Source organism: Aspergillus candidus (assembly GCF_002847045.1).
Source record: "Aspergillus candidus strain CBS 102.13 unplaced genomic scaffold BDW47scaffold_22, whole genome shotgun sequence".
Lineage (NCBI taxonomy): Eukaryota > Fungi > Ascomycota > Eurotiomycetes > Eurotiales > Aspergillaceae > Aspergillus > Aspergillus candidus.
The window spans coordinates 52,794-71,304 of NW_020194027.1; the positions used below are offsets into that span (position 1 = coordinate 52,794).

Consider the following 18,511-nt stretch of genomic DNA (forward strand, 5'->3'; position numbering starts at 1 on the left):
GCGTATGAGAACGCAGGATTGTATTAGCTCGGCTGGGGTGAAATCTTTCCCCATTGGTTCCTCCAGGGTGATTCAATTGCCATCGCTTTTCACTGATATCATGGCATGTAGAGAGGGAAGGGTTGAACATAAATACCCCAGAATGGCTGCCGGAGTAGGTATGCATCCAGCACGAACTTGAACCCTCTCTTCTACCCAAACCAAGCATTCCACCCTCCCCTTTCCACCCAAGCCATGGTTCCTATCCAGATGATCCACGTCCACTACCAGGAGAGGTACCTCAACCTTCTAGACTCCGACGACCGCACCCCTCTATACCGCGTGCGGGTGTCTCGCGAGGTACCCCAGATGCAGATGGTCCATCTGGGACCCAACTCCGGTGAACTGGCGCGGCGAAGTAGCGCATCCTTCAAGTTGACCAGCTTCGAGGTGACCCTAGCCATCGACGGCACCAAGATCCGCCTAGAGCGTCACAGTCTCTGGTCGCGAACTTACCGGTTCCAGAGTCGAGAGAGCCAGTCAATGCTCATGTGGGAATCGGATGGAGCTGTCACGGGAGACTTCCAGCTGGTGGATTCTGGGAGCCAGGTCCTATGTCGCTTTCGAAATAAACTGCTCTCAACATCCGAGGTGGGGTCGTTCGAGATCGTCGGCGAGATGTCGGACGCGCTGAAGGAAGAGATACTCATCAGTGGACTGGCCGTGCTCGCCATGGTGCAAAGTCTGAACCTAGCGACGATGATCACCATCGGATGAACTGAAGAGCTGGAGGATTTGTGGAGTGACGAGGGATCATCAGGTGGTTTGTCCCCCAACAGGGCAGTGTTACTTCTGGTTTACTTCTATCTTCTCAACTTCTTCTCTACGCCTCCGTCTATCTCGTCAATATTGTTAGTCTTGTCAATTCCAGTCACTTCTTCCACGTACTTCAAGGTTTAGACCATAGCCTGGCTTCAAATCTGTCCTCCATCGGGTCCAGCTGTCAAGTTGCTTGAGGTGAGGCACTGGTTGTATTAGGAGGTTGATATACGGCGCACCTGGCCATCCATTGCGTACAGCGGCGATCATGCTATGCTATCATGTTGACTCGCATGGTTGCAGGCTGACCTGCTCCTTTACTGCACTAGTAAAAACTAGTATCATATCGCGAGATGGTGTATTATATATCATTGGTCAGCATGCCCGAGCGCGAGGCTGAGGACAGCGTCATTCGAACACCGTTGCCATGTCCCATCCTCATCCACACCCAGCATTACATATACACCAGTTCATCGATCAACATCAAATTCTCTATGGCCCGGACTCAAGACGAGTTCGGTCAAATCGTGTTCCAGATCTCCGTGCCTCAGACGCAAGAGGCTCCTTATCATGCCCGACGTCCCCACAGCAAGTCCAGGACGGGCTGCCTCGCGTGTAAGAAGCGACGCATCAAGGTTTGCCATTCTGATGGATCCAGTGAGACCCAGTTGACCCTGGTCGCTAGTGCGACGAGACTCGCCCCGGCTGTCAGCGATGCCAAAAACGTGCGATACCTTGTAGCTATGCGCCAGACAAAAAACCAGATCGGAATAACGCCTTGACCAGCGAGACATCCACCAATCAATTAGCAGGCATCGCCTTCTCCCTCTCGCTGAGGGATATGGAAGACTTGGTGCTCCAAGCGTTGGAGGCAGACATGAAGTGGAACTCCTCCCCCCTCAAGGGGACGAGAAACGCCCGGTCGCTCAGTGTGGTGGCCTTTCAACAGTTCGTCAATGCCTCGACTGAGATAATAGGTCATCCGTCGCTCCGCAGAGTCATGAAGACGGACATGATCCGGGTAGCATTTGCGGTGAGGATCGAAGCCCTACCCAATATTACTTGAAACCGAACTGATTCCCCAAGAGAGCCCCTACTTAATGTATACCATCCTCGCTGTAGGCATTCTGCATCTAAACCGCATGTCGCCCGGAGGCGGGGAGCGCTCTCTCGTGGAGTCGTATTTCTGGCAGCAGGCAATCCGCCGCTACCAGACTGCGCTGTGCTCCTCCGTCACGCGAGAAAATGTCGACGCGCTGCTGTCGACCTGCATTCTGATGGGGGTGATGAGTCTCTGCCCCGAGCGCTTTTCTCCGACGGATTCTTGGGTCCTAACCAACCGACCCGAAGACATGAACTGGCTCTGCCTGCAAAGCGGATTACGGTGTATCACGTCCCTAGCAGGCCCCTGTCTCTCCGAAAGTATCTGGGCGCCTGCATTCAAGGAGACCCACAAAGAAGAGTCCCAGATCTACGGCAGACCAGTCCAACAGGGACGGGCTGGTTTTGATACAGACCTGGCGGATCTGTGCGAGATCGACGATTGCACGACGAAAGAGACAAGCCCATACTATAGCCCTCTGCGGGTTCTGGCTGTAATAATGAAGCTCGAAAAGTCCGCACGCAACGCCGATCAATGTACAACGTGGGTTGGACGCCTGGAGCCAAGGTTCCTGGCATTATTGCGCCAGCGAGACCCACCGGCGCTGCTTATCGTGGCACACTGGATGGGTCTCATGTGCTGCTTGTCGCAGTGGAAGCCTTGGGTCGAAAGTCGCATTCGCAGCGAGTGTGTCGCGATCTGTATGTACTTGGAGACGAGCCCGGACCCAAGGGTGCTCCGATCGCTGCGGTTTCCGGCTGACGCGTGTGGATATCCAATGCCGGCGTCCTGATATGGTTGCTTCGCCAACTGTACTGAGACAGAGACTTACTCCCAATATAAGGGCAGTTACCTGGACGTCTAGGACAAATCGGGAGTCTGGACTATACTTTGGGAGGTCACACGTCCTGCGTAACGATATACCGATTCTCTTGCTTTAGGTGGACGAGGTGGTAGAAGACCGCGAGAAGGACGAGCAAGACGGCTTGAAATACATGAACGACGGCTCCACATTGGTGAATTCAGGAATAGGAATCGTCGCCAGCATCAACCCACCAATCCAACGTAACAATATCAGGTTTAGTGGGGCGATCGTCGCCTTCCCACTCAGCCGTAGCTAATAGCTATCGTTAGCATGGCCCCCCAGCCTGTCACATTCAACAATTCCACTTGATTCCAAGCACTAGAGCGTGAAGGAGGCTTGGACGAACGAGGGGTAATAGAGAGCTTTCCCTCGGGTTTCCTGTGTTCTTTTTCTTGTCCTCTCACCAAACACACAGATTTGTTCGCGTTGGTCGAAAAGGGCCAAGCCATCTCACAGCAACCATGTCGCGTCAGCCCTATATCCGGATCTCCCTGTTCCTCAAGCGCAAGGAGGACATGACTCCTGAAGCCTTCCATGAATGGTGGGAAACGACGCACGCCGACTTTGCTCTGAAAATCCCTGGCTTCAAGCAGGTCGCCAAACGATACACGCAGGTCTGTTCTGTCCTTAACTGAGCCAAGGAGTTACAATAGGATGACGACAGGCTAATATCCAGCAGTACCATGCCATTCCTCAACTTCAGTCCATGGCGGCTGCCGTCGGAACTCCCGCTCTAGATTTCGACGGAGTGGCTGAGTTGTGGGTGGAGCGCGTAGAGGACTACGCCAAAACCATGGGAGAGGCGGAGGTGGTTGAGGCTTGCAAAGGTAAGCCCTCACTCCCTGAGCACGATCGGTGTCTATACTTATGACATGCACTTTTCCAGAGGAGGCGACCAATTTCCTCGGCCCCGGAACCCGCATCATGATCGGATATGAGACCTTGGTGCTCGGGGAGCCCGTTCCCGGACTGCCCCAGCAGCCATTCTACCAGCTGTAATGCGATTGACTCGAATAACGGGATATATGGATTTATGGTCAGACCTGTACATCTAGAGACCCATAGCTACATCTAGACCTCGACCAACGGGCCCGCGTAGGTTCTCCGGGCCCGGAGGTAATAATACAACAAGCTCAAGACGATCACTCCTACTGTCCCCACAACACTGAAGTTCATCGTGTCGATCGTCACGTTCTTCTGCGGCGGCCAAAAGCTGAAGAACACCGCGATGGTCATGTACACCATGGCGTACACGTTGACCAGGATGCCGGGCCAACCGCGCAGGTGGAACGGTCCCCAGACGAGCTGCGCGCCCGCGGTGTTGATCACGGCCGCGTGGCTGCCACGCGCACTGACGATCCCGCCGGTGCAGCGGCGGTACAGCAGCAAGCCTGTCACTACCATGTAAGACAGATACAGGCCGGAGATCGACATGGATACCAGGTCGTTGAAGGCCACCGACGAGCCGATGTTGATCAGGGCCAGGAGGCAGGCCACCGTAGTAGTCAGGATGACCGAGTAGATGGGAATGGCGGATTTGGGGGTGACCTGCTATGCGTCAGCGTATCCTTCAATGTGCAGAGAGCACAATCTCGGGGAGAGAAGCGAGGAGCTAAGGAAACGCACCTTGCTCCATAATCGCCAGCCCGGGATGCCCCGATCGCGGGCGAACGACCAAAACTGGCGGGAGGCCGATGCCAGCATGCCCACGGAGGTACAGATTCCCATGACCGTAATGATGGAGCACATTACCGCGGTCCCCGGGACGGAGCCCGTCGCCTGCAGAAAGATGTGCATGAATGGGTAGCCCGTGGGCGACTCGAGGGCGGCATCAATGTCGCCCACGCAAAACAGCACGGCGATCAGCATGGCAAAGCCCAACGAGCCGTTGATAAGGACGCTGAGCATGATGGATCGGGGCACCGCGACGGAGGCGTTTGAGATCTCCTCCGACATCTACCGCGAGTTCACCGGTTAGACACAGTCATGAGGGCATCAGGGTGGCGGGGACATACATGGACGGCAGCATCACCACCGACAAATGCAAACACGCATCCCATGAGACCGACAAAGAAGGACAGACCCTGTGACGGCCACTCGCCCAGGTTCAAGAATTGGGTGAACACCTCCGTGGCCGTGCCGTGGTCGGCCATATACGTCACGGGGATCAATATGGCGAAGAACCCCAGGACGTGGAGGATCAGGATCAGGCCCTCGAACCGTGGGAGCAGTTTACCTCCGCCGCTATTGATGCCCACTGAAAACGCATTGACGGCCCAGAAGAGCAGCGTCCCATGCCAGGCTTGGGGTACATAGCTCGGGTTGGTGAGCACGATCAATCCCTGGATCAGCGTACCGCACAGGTAGCATGAAGTCGCGTAAGTAGCTTGCCATCCGATGACGGTGAGCCAACCTGATCCGTTAGTCTCGACCTTGCCTTCGCAGTTCGACCATCCGTGTCGGACCCACCTGTCAGGTAACTGCAGAGTTTCATGGCGCCGGGCGGGGCCATCATGGAGCACCAGTGATACTGGCCGCCCGACGTTGGCGCCATCGAGACCAGTTCGGAGAGGACGACGAAGCTCGCCGTTACACCGGACCAGACGAACAGGAAGCCATAGACTGCGCCCGCTGGTCCACCACTGCAAGGCGATCAGTTTGGCATGTTCGTGCATGCTTGGGTTCGCCCTACTTCTGATATGCCTGGAGAAAAAGTCTACAGTCTGTTAATTCTGTTCAATTCTCTGAAGAGCTGGGCCATCATGGAAAGGGAGACCTACACAACAATACCCTCCCAGGTGATGAGAATCGTACAGCTGAATCCCAGCATGGACATGAGGCCGAAGTTCCGCTACACAAATGAGCCACATCATCACTTCCCCGTGCATGATCGAATTGTTCTCACCTTTAGAACCGGGCGTTTCCCGAGCCGGGCCAGATTCACATCGTCATACTCCTTGCGCGAGGACTGGCCCTCAACCTCGACGGTCAAGGGATCGCGCTGCTTCCAAGGGGAGTCCATATTGGATCGGTGTGACAGAACGCGGCGGAGAGTATCAAAGAATCGCACTGAAACGAGGACGAGAGAGAAGAGACACAATGAATAGAAGATCAGAAGAGAAAAAAAAAAATAAACGGTCCCAGCAACGCCACAGACGGGACCACAAGGGAGGGACAGCCGTTACACGACCCACGGGGCCGAGCAAACAGCGGCGGTTAAACTTCGAGGCTATCCCTGCATGCCGAGACGGAGACTGGTCTGGACGAGATGGACGTCTCAGAATGGTCGATTCTGACTTGAAGATACAGTCAGGGTTCGTTCTCGATCCCTGCATCAGTCCCGGCCGAAATCCACTCCGGCTGTAACCTCCAAAATTCTGTCTAGGATCTTATATTACCTGATATCAACGGACGCTCGTCGTTTGCCCAATATCCTCCTTGGTGGCCTCTCCGACGACCCTATGGACTGATGTCGCTCAACTTCTGTTGGAAATAATATTGCCATCCCTGTGGCTATTAATCTACAATCACTCTGCGCCGCAATATCAGGAAATTAGTTGTCCATCAGACCACCCTCCAATGCCAACCCAACCCCATGCAGAGTCTTCCAGCATTCTTCTATTTACCCGCCGGGGCCTCGGTGATCGTCCAGGTTCGCACTTCCCGAATGATCCGGGACTGGCTTCCTTGGCTCTCTGCGTCGGAGTCGGGCGAGATCCCCGCCGTCGACACGATAGTCTGGCTGGTCCCTCGCAGCGGGAGTGGCATCAGCTCATGGGCCTCACTCTGGGAGATGCCGCGACGGAAACGGGCGGAGGTCTGGGAGCCATAGCCCTTCTGCGAGCTTCCATAGCGGGATTTTCCCTCCAAGCTCATTCCCGTCGATCGGAGGCTGTCGAGGAAGGGCTTGAACTGCGGCGAACACGCTGTCACAATGCTGAGACACTGGGTCAATTGCGTGGCGACCGCGACGGGCCAGGTGTCAAAGGTCACGTCCGTGCTATGGGCGGTTTTGGATGCGTAAATCAGTTGGATAAGGATGGCGACGATGACCCTAGACGGCAGTATTAGAATGGAAAGAAAGAAGATAAAAAAGGCCAAAGTAGCGAGAGAAGACGGACACAATACGCAGCGCAAACACAGTCCCCAGAACAGCTTTTTTCCTCCCATGGGTCTGGATCTTGACGATTACCATCATCGCCTGCGCGATGATGCCTCCCTCGGAGAGGATGTTGCTGGCTCCCAGGTACTGCCACCAGGCCATCTGTACAGCCCTCCCCCGGTTAGCCACTGTAGCGATCGTCCCCATTGACGGTGCATACCCGATCAAAGCACTCCCCGTAGATGTAGTCCCAAGGACGGGGCACACGGCACTGCAAGGCGGCAGAGATGACCCCAACAGCAGCCCAGACGACGACCAAGACGTGGAGCCAAACGGCGACGCGACGGTCGGGGGCAGCGGGCGTCAGGTCTTGCACGAAACGGATGAGGGCCAGCTTGGACAGGCCCATACTCGGGATGCAGAGGAGGGTTGCGGCATATTGCGACTGTGGGTCTCGCCCGTTGCGAGGGGAGATCAGAAACCGGTCGGATTCTGGATCGGCGATGCGCTCACCTTCATCATCCTGTCGATGCCCGTCGCGGGCAGCGTATCAAACCGCTGGCCGTATCCATTGGCGGTGGCCATGGAGACGGCGAGAGACTGGCCAGCGCAGAAGATCTAAAGATCAAATTTCACACGTCAGCCCAAGTCGTCAAGAGGACCGGTTTCTCAACGTTCGTACCAAGGAACCCAGTGCCAGCCCATCATCGACGGTCCACTTCCGAAAGATCCAGTATTTGGTTCCCAACCGCGTCAGAACGCTGAGAATGGCCGTGGCCAGGAGAAACCATGTCACGACGTTGACGGCGGGCGTCCAGGTGTTTCGTAGCGAGGGGTGCATGGCTCATAGTGGATGACTCTCGGGGGGAGGGTTTCCATGTCATGACTTCTGACGACCTCCGTTTCTTTGCTTGCTATCTTTTCGTTTGCTTGGTGGTTGGTTGCGTGGCGCTCATTTCCTTCAGCCACAAGGTTGGCTATAGACCGGGATCACCCCGGTCTCGTCTGGGCGAGGTTTTCTTCTTGGCTGATGAACTTGAAACGACCGGTTTCTGGTGATAGAGACGGGGTCATTCGTCATGCCACCCTTCATATGCAGGGATGGAATTATAGTCGGTTCAATGGGCAATCCGTGGACATGATTTCCCGTCCGATACACCAGGTCTATTCCCACAACATCGACTCGGCCGTCCGCCGGGATTCAAAACCCCTGGACTGTTCGAGATCCACCCCGTGAACTGTCCATTCGAGTGTCAAGACATGGTATTCATCAGTTGGGCTGCTTTATACGTTGATTTGGTCGCACAGGTGATTGCTCGATGTAACCATCATGCAGCCAAGACGAAGGCATCAAAGATTCTTTCGGGGCTCAGACAGACTAGATAGTGATTACCCCAGAGTGGAGTGAGTATGATGCTCACCTCGATGGTAAAGGGATGTGGCAATACGTGAATAAAAGTGAGGATCTCTGTCTATTTCTCCCATCGCAAAGATGTCTATCTCAACTAATCCACCGTACAGGTTAGTGGATCCTCGTCGTCTTGACATAAGTTACTGGAAGTGGTCTGAGCCACAGTACCCCATAGAGTCTCCAATCAAGGTGGTCATTGCAGGAATAAACACTCTTCACAGGTGTGCGTCACGGTCAGACGGTCAACTTTTCGTCGAGTTTCATCTGCCACTCAATCCGCAGACCATTTCTCGATCCACAGAATAGCGGTGTTGAAACAGATAGCATGTTCAAACAGATAGCATGTTCAAACAGATAGCATGTTCAAACCAGATCATTATCTCCAGTCGACAACCAGCATGCCACTCCGAATCGACGGAGTAGGTATACATCTATCTTCCACCCAGTGCCGGATGCCAAATTGAATGACCACGGGGAAATCCTGGACCCACAGCGGCATGGATTTAGAAATGCGCCATAGTCCCTAAACCTATCCACCCAGTGGGGTCGAAGGGGGAACCGGTCGAATTGGTCGGCGATGATCGGCGTGGGCCGTGTTCATGACTCGATTCCCTAATTATAGAAGTCGCAACTCCGATGTGCACGGTAACTATTATCTGCCGAGGGGGGGCCATCTGATGCAGTCATGGTGGTTCCAGTCTCTTCGCTCCACAGGTAAGCCAACATACCAAAATCTGACGGGATACTATCAGCAGGGCGTCAGGCGTCCAGCACAAAGAACCATGATTATGTTACATGCCAGATACTTGCATACGGAGTCCATCCGACCACCAGGGTGAATGAATTCTCATTGGCATCCTGGCGTGATTGATGCTGATAGGGCTTACAGCCGCCAAGATAGTCGATCTCAAACCTAAAGCGGCCTTGCCATCACCGAATACATCAGAGAGTCTGCGGTGGACCGCGCTATAAGCTCTAAGAGCCGAGTTCATTATGCGCTACTGTCCTTTGGGATAAAGGTCGAGCGACAGTCCGTTACCGGATGCCCGCCGATCGAATGGAATCACATCTGAGATGGGCCCCAGCCCCACATGCTCGCTGACTCTCTTGTCCGGACACTGTGGGGGTGGTGGATGAAACAAAGAAGGCAGTGCGGTCACGGTCTCTGCGCCGTTCGAAGAGTCAAGGAGAATACCTCGCCTGCATCCTCGTGTCGACCATCAGCGGAGGCCGGGGAGCATGGCGCAGAAATCTATATAAAGGGCGACGAGTCAATTCCAGTCACGGCCCTTCCATCCAGCGATTCAGTAACGAGTCCAAGGACCTCAAGCATTCTCCGTGAGACTCGAACCAAACCCACCACGAAGCGTGAGTTGTCTCTCCCTCCGACTCGCACCCCACCACATCCTAACCACCTCCATCCCGACGCAGAACCATGAAGCTCACCCTCCTCGGACTCCTCGCCGCCACCGCGACGCTGGTGGCCGCCGACGCCAAACACTGCATCGCCGAGGACAACCCGATCCGGGGCGCCTGTCTGGCAGACGGCGGGAAGAAAAAGGCCGGCTGCACGGACGGCTACTGCTGGAAGAGCTGCGACAGCCACGGACAATGGTGCTGGACGTCGGAGGTCACACAGGGCCGGTTAGAGGCGGCGAAATGGGGCGACTGGAAAACGTGCCAGACAGACGACGACTGCTCCGACTTGTTCTGGTGCGGCAGGAACAAGAACGGCGGACTATGCCCGAACTGTGGCTGTGGGTGCAAGGCGAGCGATGGTACGGTGTGGGCTGGCGGTCACTCTAATGGCATGTACCAGTGGGAGAGTCAGGGCTACTCGGGGAATTGCGAGGATTATTGATTGTTTGTTTTATACCATGGATGTGTTTTTGATATATATGTTTCGTTTTTGGGATTTATCTCGGCCATTGCGCCAAAATACCGAACGACCTTTGGTCAGGCTTGATATGATTGATGTCCCAGCATATTTGATTTTTTTTTTTTTTTGCCCAACATGTGCTCAAGGAGAATGATAAAGAAGTCTTAGGGCTAGACTTAGGCTAGAAACCTGATACCCATCAACGACCTCCCCACGACTCCTCAATCACCTCCTCCGGCGTCGTGATGCGGATCTCGGGGAACCGCGCATCGAGCGTCTCCTCCGTCTGAACCAAATAGTTCCCCGTAGCAGAAAGATAGTGAAAAGTAGCAAAGATCCACTCGCTCGACCGGCCCGGCTCCTCCAACCCGGTCTCCACGAAATCCGGAAACGAGATATGACCACTGCGCAGCCGATCCAACGAATCATACACGACAGAGAACTTTCCCCCCCGCACCCTCTCCGCGATGGCCAAGATCTCACCGAACGACCTCGTCTGCCCGGCAATGCCGGCCACCCGCGGCCACCGCGCGCCGTCCTCGTCCATCAGCCGCGCGACCAGCCGCGCCATGTCCTGGCTGGTAACGAAACTGACGGGCGTGGTGCCATCCCCGGGGATCGCAGCCCACTTGGCCCCGACGTTGACGGCGTTGACAAACGGCTTCAGGTACGACTTCCAGTGTGGCACACCGTAGTAGTCGAGGAATAGGCCGGACACGATCCGCGTGTAGTGCAGACCTGTTTGCGCGACGGCGCGGTCCGTGTCCAGCGCCCATTGCGCCCAGGGTAGGAGCGGCACATGTCTATCCTGGTTTAGCGCTATCGCACAACCAAGGTTGAGTGAAAGAAAAAGGAGGAGAGGGTACATACTCTTCCTTATACAGCAGGTCGAAGCTACTGACGACAAAGCGCCGCGTGCAGGTTGAGCGCTCCGCCGCTTGGATCAGGTTGAGCTGCGTGTCCTGGACAGCCTGGTTGTCGATTCCGAAGGCGCAGATGACGGTGTCGATGGAGGCGGCTTCAAGGGCGCGCGCGGTCGTGTCCACGTCCTGGTAGGTGACGGGTTGGAAGGAGACGCCGTCTTTGGGGGGGCGATCCTGGAGTGTGACTGAAGTTAGTCGTGGGGCTTGAGAGCAGGGTGGAGAACCAAGTGGGTGCAGACTGTGCGAGAGAGGATGATGACTTTGTGGGTGGCGCGCGCGACGAGGGCGTCGACGATGGTGCGGCCGACACTGCCGGTGCCGCCAGCGACCGCGATGATGCCCATCCTGAGGAACGCGGATTGATTGATGTTTGGTGTTTGTTGGAGTGTAGGTAGGTAGGTAGGTAGGTAGGTAGGTAGGGAAGATCAGTGCGGTTACTGACTGGCAGAGGCACGTCAAAAATAAGTAGACGTTGGATCACAGCTGTCAGCACTAGACATCCACACAAGGTGATATAAAACAAGCGGGGTAATCAGAAAAGAGAAAAGAAGATACCATTGGCGGGATGGAAACATAGATGTATAACGGATAAGTCAGCCATCATCGTCACCCACGAGACACAGGACTTGCCAAGGAAAAAGGCTGGCTGTTCAATAAATTCAGATGGGACGCCTATGTACATGCTCCAGATCAAGCGCTAAGTGGTCACGAACGGGGATGGGAAAGAAACAAGAAAGAACAGGGAAGCCGGAAAACAGACATGGAAACAGAATCAAGCACAACGAGCAGAGACAGATTTCACCACAGACCAAGTGCTGGCCCGTCGCAGATCCATGTTCAACATAGACGATTCTCAGATGCAGACGGCTAGGGTCACTGGCACGGGCAAGAAGAGAGAGTGTGTGTGAGAAAAAAAAAAATGCCAACGCTTCCAGAGGGTATATTCCAAGATACGGAAGCAGACCCACAATCATGCAGACCATGCAATGCGATGGTAGGAGGGAGCCAGACCGTTCACGGCATGCCCGCCCGCCCGTCCAGCGCCAAGATGCCCGAGTCGTTCTCCGGGGTCATGACGTTGTCATCAGACGATTCGGATCGCACGGGGGTGTCGGCGCGGAGTTGAGCCGGTCGACATGCCAGGACGCTGGGCGCCGGGCCCAGCGTCTGCCAACCCGGGACATCGACGGGGAGGGTGGGGGCCACCGAATCGGTGTTGGTAGTGGCCGGCGACGATCGGACGGACCGCGGGGGTTCCGGGGTCGTCGAGACGGCGGTCTCCGTCGGACCCAGGGCTCCCCCGTCGGGCGCGCCCTCGGGATCATGGAGGTGCATGTTCTCGACGGTGTCCACCAGTCCGGCCGCCGGCGGTGGGGTCGGGTGGGAACCCCCATCCGCCTCGGCGATCTGCGACGGGTCCTCCGCCGGCGGATCACTCGCCGGATCCGCTCCCGGGCTCGGGGTCACCCGCGCCGACTCCGGCTGGGGATCGGCCGGGGCGGCGGCGGGCGAGGCATCCACCCCTTCCCTCTCGTCCTTCTCGGACTCGTTGGTGTCGTCGACCTCGGCGCTGAGGTCGGTGTAGGCGCGACAGTTGGGACACTGGAACATGGGGTAATCGGGCGTGTGGATCAGGCGGCTGACGCATTTGTAATGCCACACGTGGGCACACGCTGCCATAAACAAGCACTGGTAGGGTCGCTGTCCGGGTTAGTGCTTTTCCGTGATAGGACGGGGGGAGGGGGGTCGAACGAACCAGAACCGAGCCCAAGCAGATGGAACACTCGCGACACCCTTCATAGTTCGCGGCATCGCCCTTGCCCAGATTCTGGATCAGGGTCTCGGTATTTTGACTACCCGGACAAGGGACACGGTCAGCGACGGTCATGGGTCAGAGGGCACGGAGGGGGGGGCGGGCGTACTTGAACTTGTTGGGTTGGCGTTGCCAGGCCCGGTTGCACTCGACGCGAATGCGCACGCAGCGATAGATCATCTCCTCGCCGCCGCGGTAGTCGATGCCCAGCTGGACGATGTCCCCATCCTTGACGGGATAGAGGCGGGAGGCCATGTTGGGCTGACTCAGCCGCATGTGGTTCAGAAAGGTGCCGGAGGAGCTGCCGACGTCCTTGACGTGCCACTGACCGTTCATGTAGAGGAACTCGCAGTGTTTTCGACTGACGACCTTGGACTTGAAGCCGACGGGGGCATCGGACAGGCCGGGGGGGTTGGCGACGGGGTGCCCATCGCGTTCGGAGTAGCGACCGACGCGGATGACGCAGCTGTCGGAGGGGAGGGTCCGGGACAGGGGGATGAAGGGGAGGGAGGGACGGGGACTTTGGGGGGAATCTTGGTAGGGGAAAAAGCGAATGGTGGCTCCTTGTTTCGTCGTGCGGGCGCTGGAGGAGGCCGAGGCATCGGTCGAGTCCTGTTCGCGCGACTCGGCCGGAGTGGCCTCGGGGGTCGGCCGCGAGTCTGACTGGGTCATGATCCCGTCTGCGTCTTCTTCCTGTCTGCGTCTTCTTCCTCGTCCGCTATTGTCTCCTTCTTCTCCGTCTTCCGGCGAGTCACGAGGGGGAGAAGCGCGGATCTCCCCGATCTTCTTGGGTTGTCTCTGGACTCGATCGTGTCGGGGAATATTTGTCACCCGGTAAACGTCTGGGTATCGTTCTCCAGGTTGTCGCTCGTCTCGTCGCCGTCGTAGACTCGGGGGGGGGGTGGTAACCGGGCGAGGGAGCGGGCGGAACCCTGGGGGTTGGCGCACGGTCGGGCGGAGGAATGAACGGAGGGCGGTCAGCCCGAGTGAACGGGGGTGTTAGACCCGGGGAGACGGTGTACAACGGTGGTGGTCCGTAGGGGAAGATCGTGCGATGAGGCTGGATGCAATCTCCAGAGGTGATGATCCCCAGAATTCAACGATCGTGTAAGTGTCAAGGAGACTGTCACGGTGGTGGTTCCCGCTGGCGTTGGAGGCGACGAGGTTGACGGCGTGAGCAGGTGACCGAACGGCGGGGAACGTCCAGAAAGCACACCGACTGGTCCAAGAGATGGAGGGAAACAAGCCGGTGACTCAGCTGTGGCCAGAGGCAATCGAGATGGAGAATATTCCGATGATCATTGGAGGAAGGAGGGGAGTTTTTTTTGGAGGTTGGTTCATGCAGTGAGTGGAAGGCTGAATGGCTGAATGGAGAGGAGTGGAGATGCCTGGGGGGGAAGGCGGTGAGGACGGGCAGTGGCCTGATCTTTATCTATTCTATACTCTATACTTCTTCTTCTTCTTCTTCTCTCTTCTCTAGATCTCTTTTACTCTACTCGTAGCCCTGAAGAGGGGGTTCCCAACCAGGGTCCTGATCTCTTCTGTCGTCGGGAATTTCTGTCTCGACTGGCAATCGTACCTCTTCTCCACGGCGGAATCTACAGGGTCGTGTGGGCAGCTCACGTGAACCACCCCGGTCTGGGGGAATGAATCTGGGCAGAACCTGGGGATACATTTTAGGGAATCGGTGCTCTCTTCTTTGTCTCCTCTTGTCTTCTCTAGACTCATCTGGACCCCGGTCGCATATCCCATGCTATATTCAGAAAGGCCAAGCGTCCCGTGTCCGGTGACGAGCTCCCCTCCCCTTCTCCCCTCTCTCCCCGGGCAAGACACAGGCCATTCGGGGAGATTTTCCCCCACCCATCCACCCATGCCCCCCAAGGAACCGATGTGTATATACATTGACTATCTGAGTCGATCATGACGATATCATACTGGATGATATTTTCTGGAGGCGACTCTCCGGGTGAGGGGAGAGGGACCAGTGACGGGCGATCCTGGAGTATGTGTAGACACCTGAGGCAGCGAAGACGTCATGGGATGGAGAGGACATGCTTCACGGTGGCCACCCCAGATCAGACAATGGTCGGGTCATTCTGGAAGGTGTAGGCACTGGTCCGCTGGGGTGGACGGGAGAGATTCGACCCTGGATTGTCGTAGCCAAAGCAATCTGGTCATCGTCATTTATATCGGCATGTACGATGTAGAGTAGCATATATATATTTGCTACCGGTCAACAACCTCCAACATCCACTCTCACTATCCACTTGGAAACAGACAAGATCCCTCCGACTAGAATTCCGCTCTCCACTCGACTCGATTATCCTTCTCTATCTCGATCGAATCTCCCTGTATAGCGAGGTTTATTCTCTTTATCTGTCTATCTGGGGAGCTAAGACACACTAAACCGGATCGGGAAGGAGAGCCTGAGGCCCATCCCCATCACCGTCATTTCCCTTCAACTTCACTTCACTTCCTCTTTCTCTTCTTCCTCGTCTCTCCTCTCTTCTCTCTCTTCTTTCTCTATCTTTCCAACCTCCCCTTCTTCCCGGACTTTCATCTTTCCCACTCCTTCTCCCATATTATTGGAAAGAGGAAAAGGGTCCCCAGAAGGACATCCCCGGCCCGGAAAGAGCAAAGAGGGGACTAATCATCATCACGCGCCGGGGCCTTGTGTTGCCCGTTGCTCCCTGGGTGGATTGCAGAGCCTCCCCCCATCGCCAATCCCAGTCATCCCCTCACATCATCTGCCTGCATTGCGCCGTCTATCCGATCCCGCCCGTCCCTGATTCGGTTGCGCCATCGTCGCCCTCGCTCCTCCGCTTCTTCCTGCCTCCGACGCTGAAGAACGTCAGAAAAGATCTTCCTCCGTCCTCACCCACCCAAGCGCCGTCCAGACGCGCATCCCAGACGGTCTCAAACAGCGGGAAGAGAAGTCCATCTATCGGAGAGAAATTCAAAAGAAATTCGGATTCCCAGAAAGACAAAATAATAGAAAACCCTCGCCCCCCCCCTAAAAAGGGTGCCATTCTGGGCTGTCGTCTCCGCCTCCTTCGCACCGTCCCCCCTTCAACACTTGCGGGGCCGTTCTGCTGGTCCGACGGACCACCAAACCGGACGGCATGAGCGGATTCGCCGAAACATGTCTGTCGTGCTTCTCGACGGTCGATCGCTGGTGCCACATCACGGCGTGCCTGGGTCCCATCGCCGGTCGCTCGCGCGATGGCATCTACGAGACCACCCTCGCCGATGACGAGCGAGAAGCGGTTTCCGACCTACTCGGCTACTTGGAGAATGTAAGTGATGGCGCGCGATCCCTGCGCCGACGTCAAACTGACCGCCCATTGGCGATAGCGCACCGAGACCGATTTCTTTTCCGGCGAACCCCTGCGCGCCTTGAGCACCCTGGTGTACTCGGAAAACGTCGACCTCCAACGGAGTGCGAGCTTGACCTTTGCCGAAATCACAGAACGAGGTAGGCGACCTTCGCGACCCGGATTCCGCGGGACTGTATCATTAACGGTGGTGGTCTAGACGTCCGCGATGTCGATCGGGATACCCTCGAACCCATCCTCTTCCTCTTACAGAGCTCCGACATTGAAGTCCAACGGGCCGCCAGCGCCGCCTTGGGCAACCTCGCCGTCAATGGTAGGCGCTTTCTCTCCCCCTCCTTCTCTTTCCCGGCGCGATCGAACATCTGTGGAAGACCGTGGCTGACCAACACAGCGGATAACAAGGTGTTGATCGTCGCCCTCGGAGGGCTGGCGCCGCTGATCCGCCAAATGGTATCGCCCAACGTCGAGGTCCAGTGCAACGCCGTCGGGTGTATCACCAATCTGGCCACCCACGAGGAGAATAAGGCCAAGATCGCCCGGTCGGGCGCCCTGGGGCCCCTCATCCGCCTGGCCAAATCCAAGGACATGCGCGTCCAGCGGAATGCCACGGGGGCGCTCCTGAACATGACCCACTCTGGTATTTCCCCCTCTATCTTTCTGTTTATTGATCGGTTGATCTGTTCGATGCTAACAAAAACAGATGACAACCGACAGCAACTCGTCAATGCCGGCGCCATCCCCGTCCTCGTCCAGCTGCTCTCTTCCCCCGATGTTGACGTGCAGTACTACTGCACCACCGCGCTCAGCAACATCGCCGTCGACTCGTCCAACCGCAAGCGCTTGGCCCAGACCGAGTCGCGCCTGGTCCAGTCGCTCGTCCACCTGATGGACTCCTCCACCCCCAAGGTGCAGTGCCAGGCGGCCTTGGCCCTGCGCAACCTGGCCTCCGACGAGAAGTACCAGCTCGAGATTGTCCGCGCCAAGGGCCTGCCGCCGCTTCTGCGCCTCCTCCAGTCCTCCTACCTGCCGCTCATCCTCTCCGCCGTCGCCTGCATCCGCAACATCTCCATCCACCCGCTGAACGAGTCGCCCATTATCGACGCCGGCTTCCTCAAGCCCCTGGTTGACCTCCTGGGCTCGACCGACAACGAGGAGATCCAGTGCCACGCCATCTCGACCCTGCGGAATCTGGCCGCCAGCTCCGACCGGAACAAGGAGCTCGTCCTCCAGGCGGGCGCCGTCCAGAAGTGCAAGGACCTGGTCCTACGCGTGCCCCTCAGCGTGCAGTCCGAGATGACCGCCGCCATCGCCGTGCTGGCCCTCAGCGATGAGCTCAAGCCTCACCTGCTGACCCTGGGCGTGTTCGACGTTTTGATCCCGCTGACCGAGTCGGAGAGCATCGAAGTGCAAGGGAACAGTGCCGCGGCGCTGGGCAACCTCTCCTCCAAAGGTATCCCCCCCCCATCTGACTCTACCCTCGTCCCCTCCATCTCTGGAGCCCTCGGCTGACGGTATCTAGTGGGCGACTATACCATCTTCGTGCGCGATTGGGCGGATCCCAACGGTGGGATCCACGGCTACCTGCGACGCTTCCTGGCCAGTGGCGACCCAACCTTCCAGCACATCGCCATCTGGACGCTCCTGCAGCTGCTGGAGTCGGAGGACCAGCGGCTGATCGGGTACATCGCCAAGTCGGAGGACGTGGTGCAGATGGTCCGGACGATCTCGGACCGCAATATCGAGTCGGACGAGGAGGAGGCCGACGACGGCGAGGGTGAGGTCATTGCGCTGGCTCGACGATGCCTCGAATTCCTGGGGAGTGGGCCGCGACCGACGCTGGTCGAGGGCTGACCGGCGTGCCCTCCATCCGTGACCGGAAAGTGCTTCTCTCTCTGTTTCTCTTTTTCTCCCTTCTGTCCTCCCCCCCACACCTTCCTTCTGTAGTTCTCTTTTGTCTTCTTTCCAGGTGTTCAGCGGGCATTTGATTCGGTGTCTTGATTTTTCCGCCAGCGAGCATTCGGCCTGCTCGGAACGCATCGTGCTGTCGATGTTGGTTTGCCGGGCCGTGGCTTTTTCGGGAGCCGCTCGGTCCCTGAGATGAAACCTTTTTCTGTATGTTGCTAGAGCCGATCCTTTATACCGTGCGGTCGAACTGTACCGTTTCTGCTGTTCATCGGTGTGACTTGTATATATCATATACTCTGTAGATTGTATCAAGCATCAACGTATCAGGTGACTCCACTTCGGGAAAAATGTCGCGCCGACTCCCGACCCGACCTTTTT

General features: G+C 56.8%; 9 protein-coding genes across 9 annotated transcripts; 5 read left to right on the forward strand and 4 right to left on the reverse strand.

Moving 5' to 3' along the window:
- The first annotated feature begins 143 nt into the window (after window positions 1–143).
- Window positions 144–813, forward strand: BDW47DRAFT_105631 (uncharacterized protein). The gene has a single exon (XM_024812611.1). The coding sequence runs from the start codon at window positions 235–237 to the stop codon at window positions 754–756; it is 522 nt and encodes a 173-aa protein (XP_024672012.1). The 5' UTR covers window positions 144–234; the 3' UTR covers window positions 757–813.
- Window positions 814–1,178: 365 nt separating this feature from the next.
- On the forward strand, window positions 1,179–2,960 carry BDW47DRAFT_131679 (Zn(II)2Cys6 transcription factor; the record flags this gene model as incomplete). The annotated part of the gene is made up of 3 exons (XM_024817370.1): window positions 1,179–1,433; window positions 1,484–1,831; window positions 1,887–2,960. The coding sequence occupies 3 exons, from the start codon at window positions 1,179–1,181 to the stop codon at window positions 2,691–2,693; spliced, it is 1,410 nt and encodes a 469-aa protein (XP_024672013.1). The 3' UTR covers window positions 2,694–2,960.
- Window positions 2,961–3,879, forward strand: BDW47DRAFT_30672 (EthD domain-containing protein). The gene is made up of 3 exons (XM_024818713.1): window positions 2,961–3,379; window positions 3,445–3,592; window positions 3,652–3,879. Exons 1-3 carry the CDS (start codon window positions 3,227–3,229, stop codon window positions 3,762–3,764), a joined length of 414 nt encoding a protein of 137 aa, XP_024672014.1. The 5' UTR covers window positions 2,961–3,226; the 3' UTR covers window positions 3,765–3,879.
- On the reverse strand, window positions 3,669–5,873 carry BDW47DRAFT_30656 (putative GABA permease). Its single transcript, XM_024818712.1, has 7 exons — window positions 5,671–5,873; window positions 5,546–5,616; window positions 5,458–5,481; window positions 5,235–5,407; window positions 4,781–5,178; window positions 4,392–4,721; window positions 3,669–4,313 (listed from the first exon to the last, which is right to left on the reverse strand). Exons 1-7 carry the CDS (start codon window positions 5,785–5,787, stop codon window positions 3,837–3,839), a joined length of 1,590 nt encoding a protein of 529 aa, XP_024672015.1. The 5' UTR covers window positions 5,788–5,873; the 3' UTR covers window positions 3,669–3,836.
- Window positions 5,874–6,174: 301 nt separating this feature from the next.
- BDW47DRAFT_30706 (uncharacterized protein) lies at window positions 6,175–7,806 on the reverse strand. The gene is made up of 5 exons (XM_024818714.1): window positions 7,550–7,806; window positions 7,381–7,485; window positions 7,088–7,312; window positions 6,887–7,029; window positions 6,175–6,819 (listed from the first exon to the last, which is right to left on the reverse strand). The coding sequence occupies exons 1-5, from the start codon at window positions 7,706–7,708 to the stop codon at window positions 6,384–6,386; spliced, it is 1,068 nt and encodes a 355-aa protein (XP_024672016.1). The 5' UTR covers window positions 7,709–7,806; the 3' UTR covers window positions 6,175–6,383.
- A 1,907-nt stretch (window positions 7,807–9,713) lies between these two features.
- BDW47DRAFT_125708 (uncharacterized protein) lies at window positions 9,714–10,139 on the forward strand (the record flags this gene model as incomplete). The annotated part of the gene is made up of 1 exon (XM_024816431.1): window positions 9,714–10,139. The coding sequence occupies one exon, from the start codon at window positions 9,714–9,716 to the stop codon at window positions 10,137–10,139; it is 426 nt and encodes a 141-aa protein (XP_024672017.1).
- A 217-nt stretch (window positions 10,140–10,356) lies between these two features.
- BDW47DRAFT_125709 (NAD(P)-binding protein) lies at window positions 10,357–11,424 on the reverse strand (the record flags this gene model as incomplete). Its single annotated transcript, XM_024816432.1, has 3 exons — window positions 10,357–10,960; window positions 11,028–11,254; window positions 11,320–11,424. 3 exons carry the CDS (start codon window positions 11,422–11,424, stop codon window positions 10,357–10,359), a joined length of 936 nt encoding a protein of 311 aa, XP_024672018.1.
- A 670-nt stretch (window positions 11,425–12,094) lies between these two features.
- Window positions 12,095–14,946, reverse strand: BDW47DRAFT_125710 (FHA domain protein; the record flags this gene model as incomplete). The annotated part of the gene is made up of 4 exons (XM_024816433.1): window positions 12,095–12,781; window positions 12,837–12,933; window positions 13,003–13,825; window positions 14,829–14,946. The coding sequence occupies 4 exons, from the start codon at window positions 14,944–14,946 to the stop codon at window positions 12,095–12,097; spliced, it is 1,725 nt and encodes a 574-aa protein (XP_024672019.1).
- Window positions 14,947–15,657: 711 nt separating this feature from the next.
- vac8 (protein anchor VAC8) lies at window positions 15,658–18,447 on the forward strand. The gene is made up of 6 exons (XM_024818715.1): window positions 15,658–16,189; window positions 16,248–16,368; window positions 16,428–16,541; window positions 16,620–16,865; window positions 16,929–17,678; window positions 17,748–18,447. Exons 1-6 carry the CDS (start codon window positions 16,016–16,018, stop codon window positions 18,077–18,079), a joined length of 1,737 nt encoding a protein of 578 aa, XP_024672020.1. The 5' UTR covers window positions 15,658–16,015; the 3' UTR covers window positions 18,080–18,447.
- Window positions 18,448–18,511: the final 64 nt, after the last annotated feature.

Excerpts from the sequence above, each read along its gene's own strand:
- vac8 (XM_024818715.1), top strand. The coding sequence starts at position 16,016 with ATGAGCGGATTCGCCGAAACATGTCTGTCGTGCTTCTCGACGGTCGAT. Across the intron at positions 16,866-16,928 it reads CCTGAACATGACCCACTCTG|ATGACAACCGACAGCAACTC; the intron begins GTATTTCCCCCT and ends TAACAAAAACAG. Across the intron at positions 17,679-17,747 it reads GGGCAACCTCTCCTCCAAAG|TGGGCGACTATACCATCTTC; the intron begins GTATCCCCCCCC and ends GACGGTATCTAG.
- BDW47DRAFT_30672 (XM_024818713.1), top strand. The coding sequence starts at position 3,227 with ATGTCGCGTCAGCCCTATATCCGGATCTCCCTGTTCCTCAAGCGCAAG. Across the intron at positions 3,380-3,444 it reads TCGCCAAACGATACACGCAG|TACCATGCCATTCCTCAACT; the intron begins GTCTGTTCTGTC and ends AATATCCAGCAG. Across the intron at positions 3,593-3,651 it reads GGTGGTTGAGGCTTGCAAAG|AGGAGGCGACCAATTTCCTC; the intron begins GTAAGCCCTCAC and ends GCACTTTTCCAG.
- BDW47DRAFT_30706 (XM_024818714.1), bottom strand. The coding sequence starts at position 7,708 with ATGCACCCCTCGCTACGAAACACCTGGACGCCCGCCGTCAACGTCGTG. Across the intron at positions 7,486-7,549 it reads GGCTGGCACTGGGTTCCTTG|ATCTTCTGCGCTGGCCAGTC; the intron begins GTACGAACGTTG and ends TTTGATCTTTAG. Across the intron at positions 7,030-7,087 it reads ACGGGGAGTGCTTTGATCGG|ATGGCCTGGTGGCAGTACCT; the intron begins GTATGCACCGTC and ends AGGGCTGTACAG.
- BDW47DRAFT_30656 (XM_024818712.1), bottom strand. The coding sequence starts at position 5,787 with ATGGACTCCCCTTGGAAGCAGCGCGATCCCTTGACCGTCGAGGTTGAG. Across the intron at positions 5,408-5,457 it reads TTTCTCCAGGCATATCAGAA|TGGTGGACCAGCGGGCGCAG; the intron begins GTAGGGCGAACC and ends ATCGCCTTGCAG. Across the intron at positions 4,314-4,391 it reads GCTGGCGATTATGGAGCAAG|GTCACCCCCAAATCCGCCAT; the intron begins GTGCGTTTCCTT and ends GACGCATAGCAG.
- BDW47DRAFT_105631 (XM_024812611.1), top strand. The coding sequence starts at position 235 with ATGGTTCCTATCCAGATGATCCACGTCCACTACCAGGAGAGGTACCTC.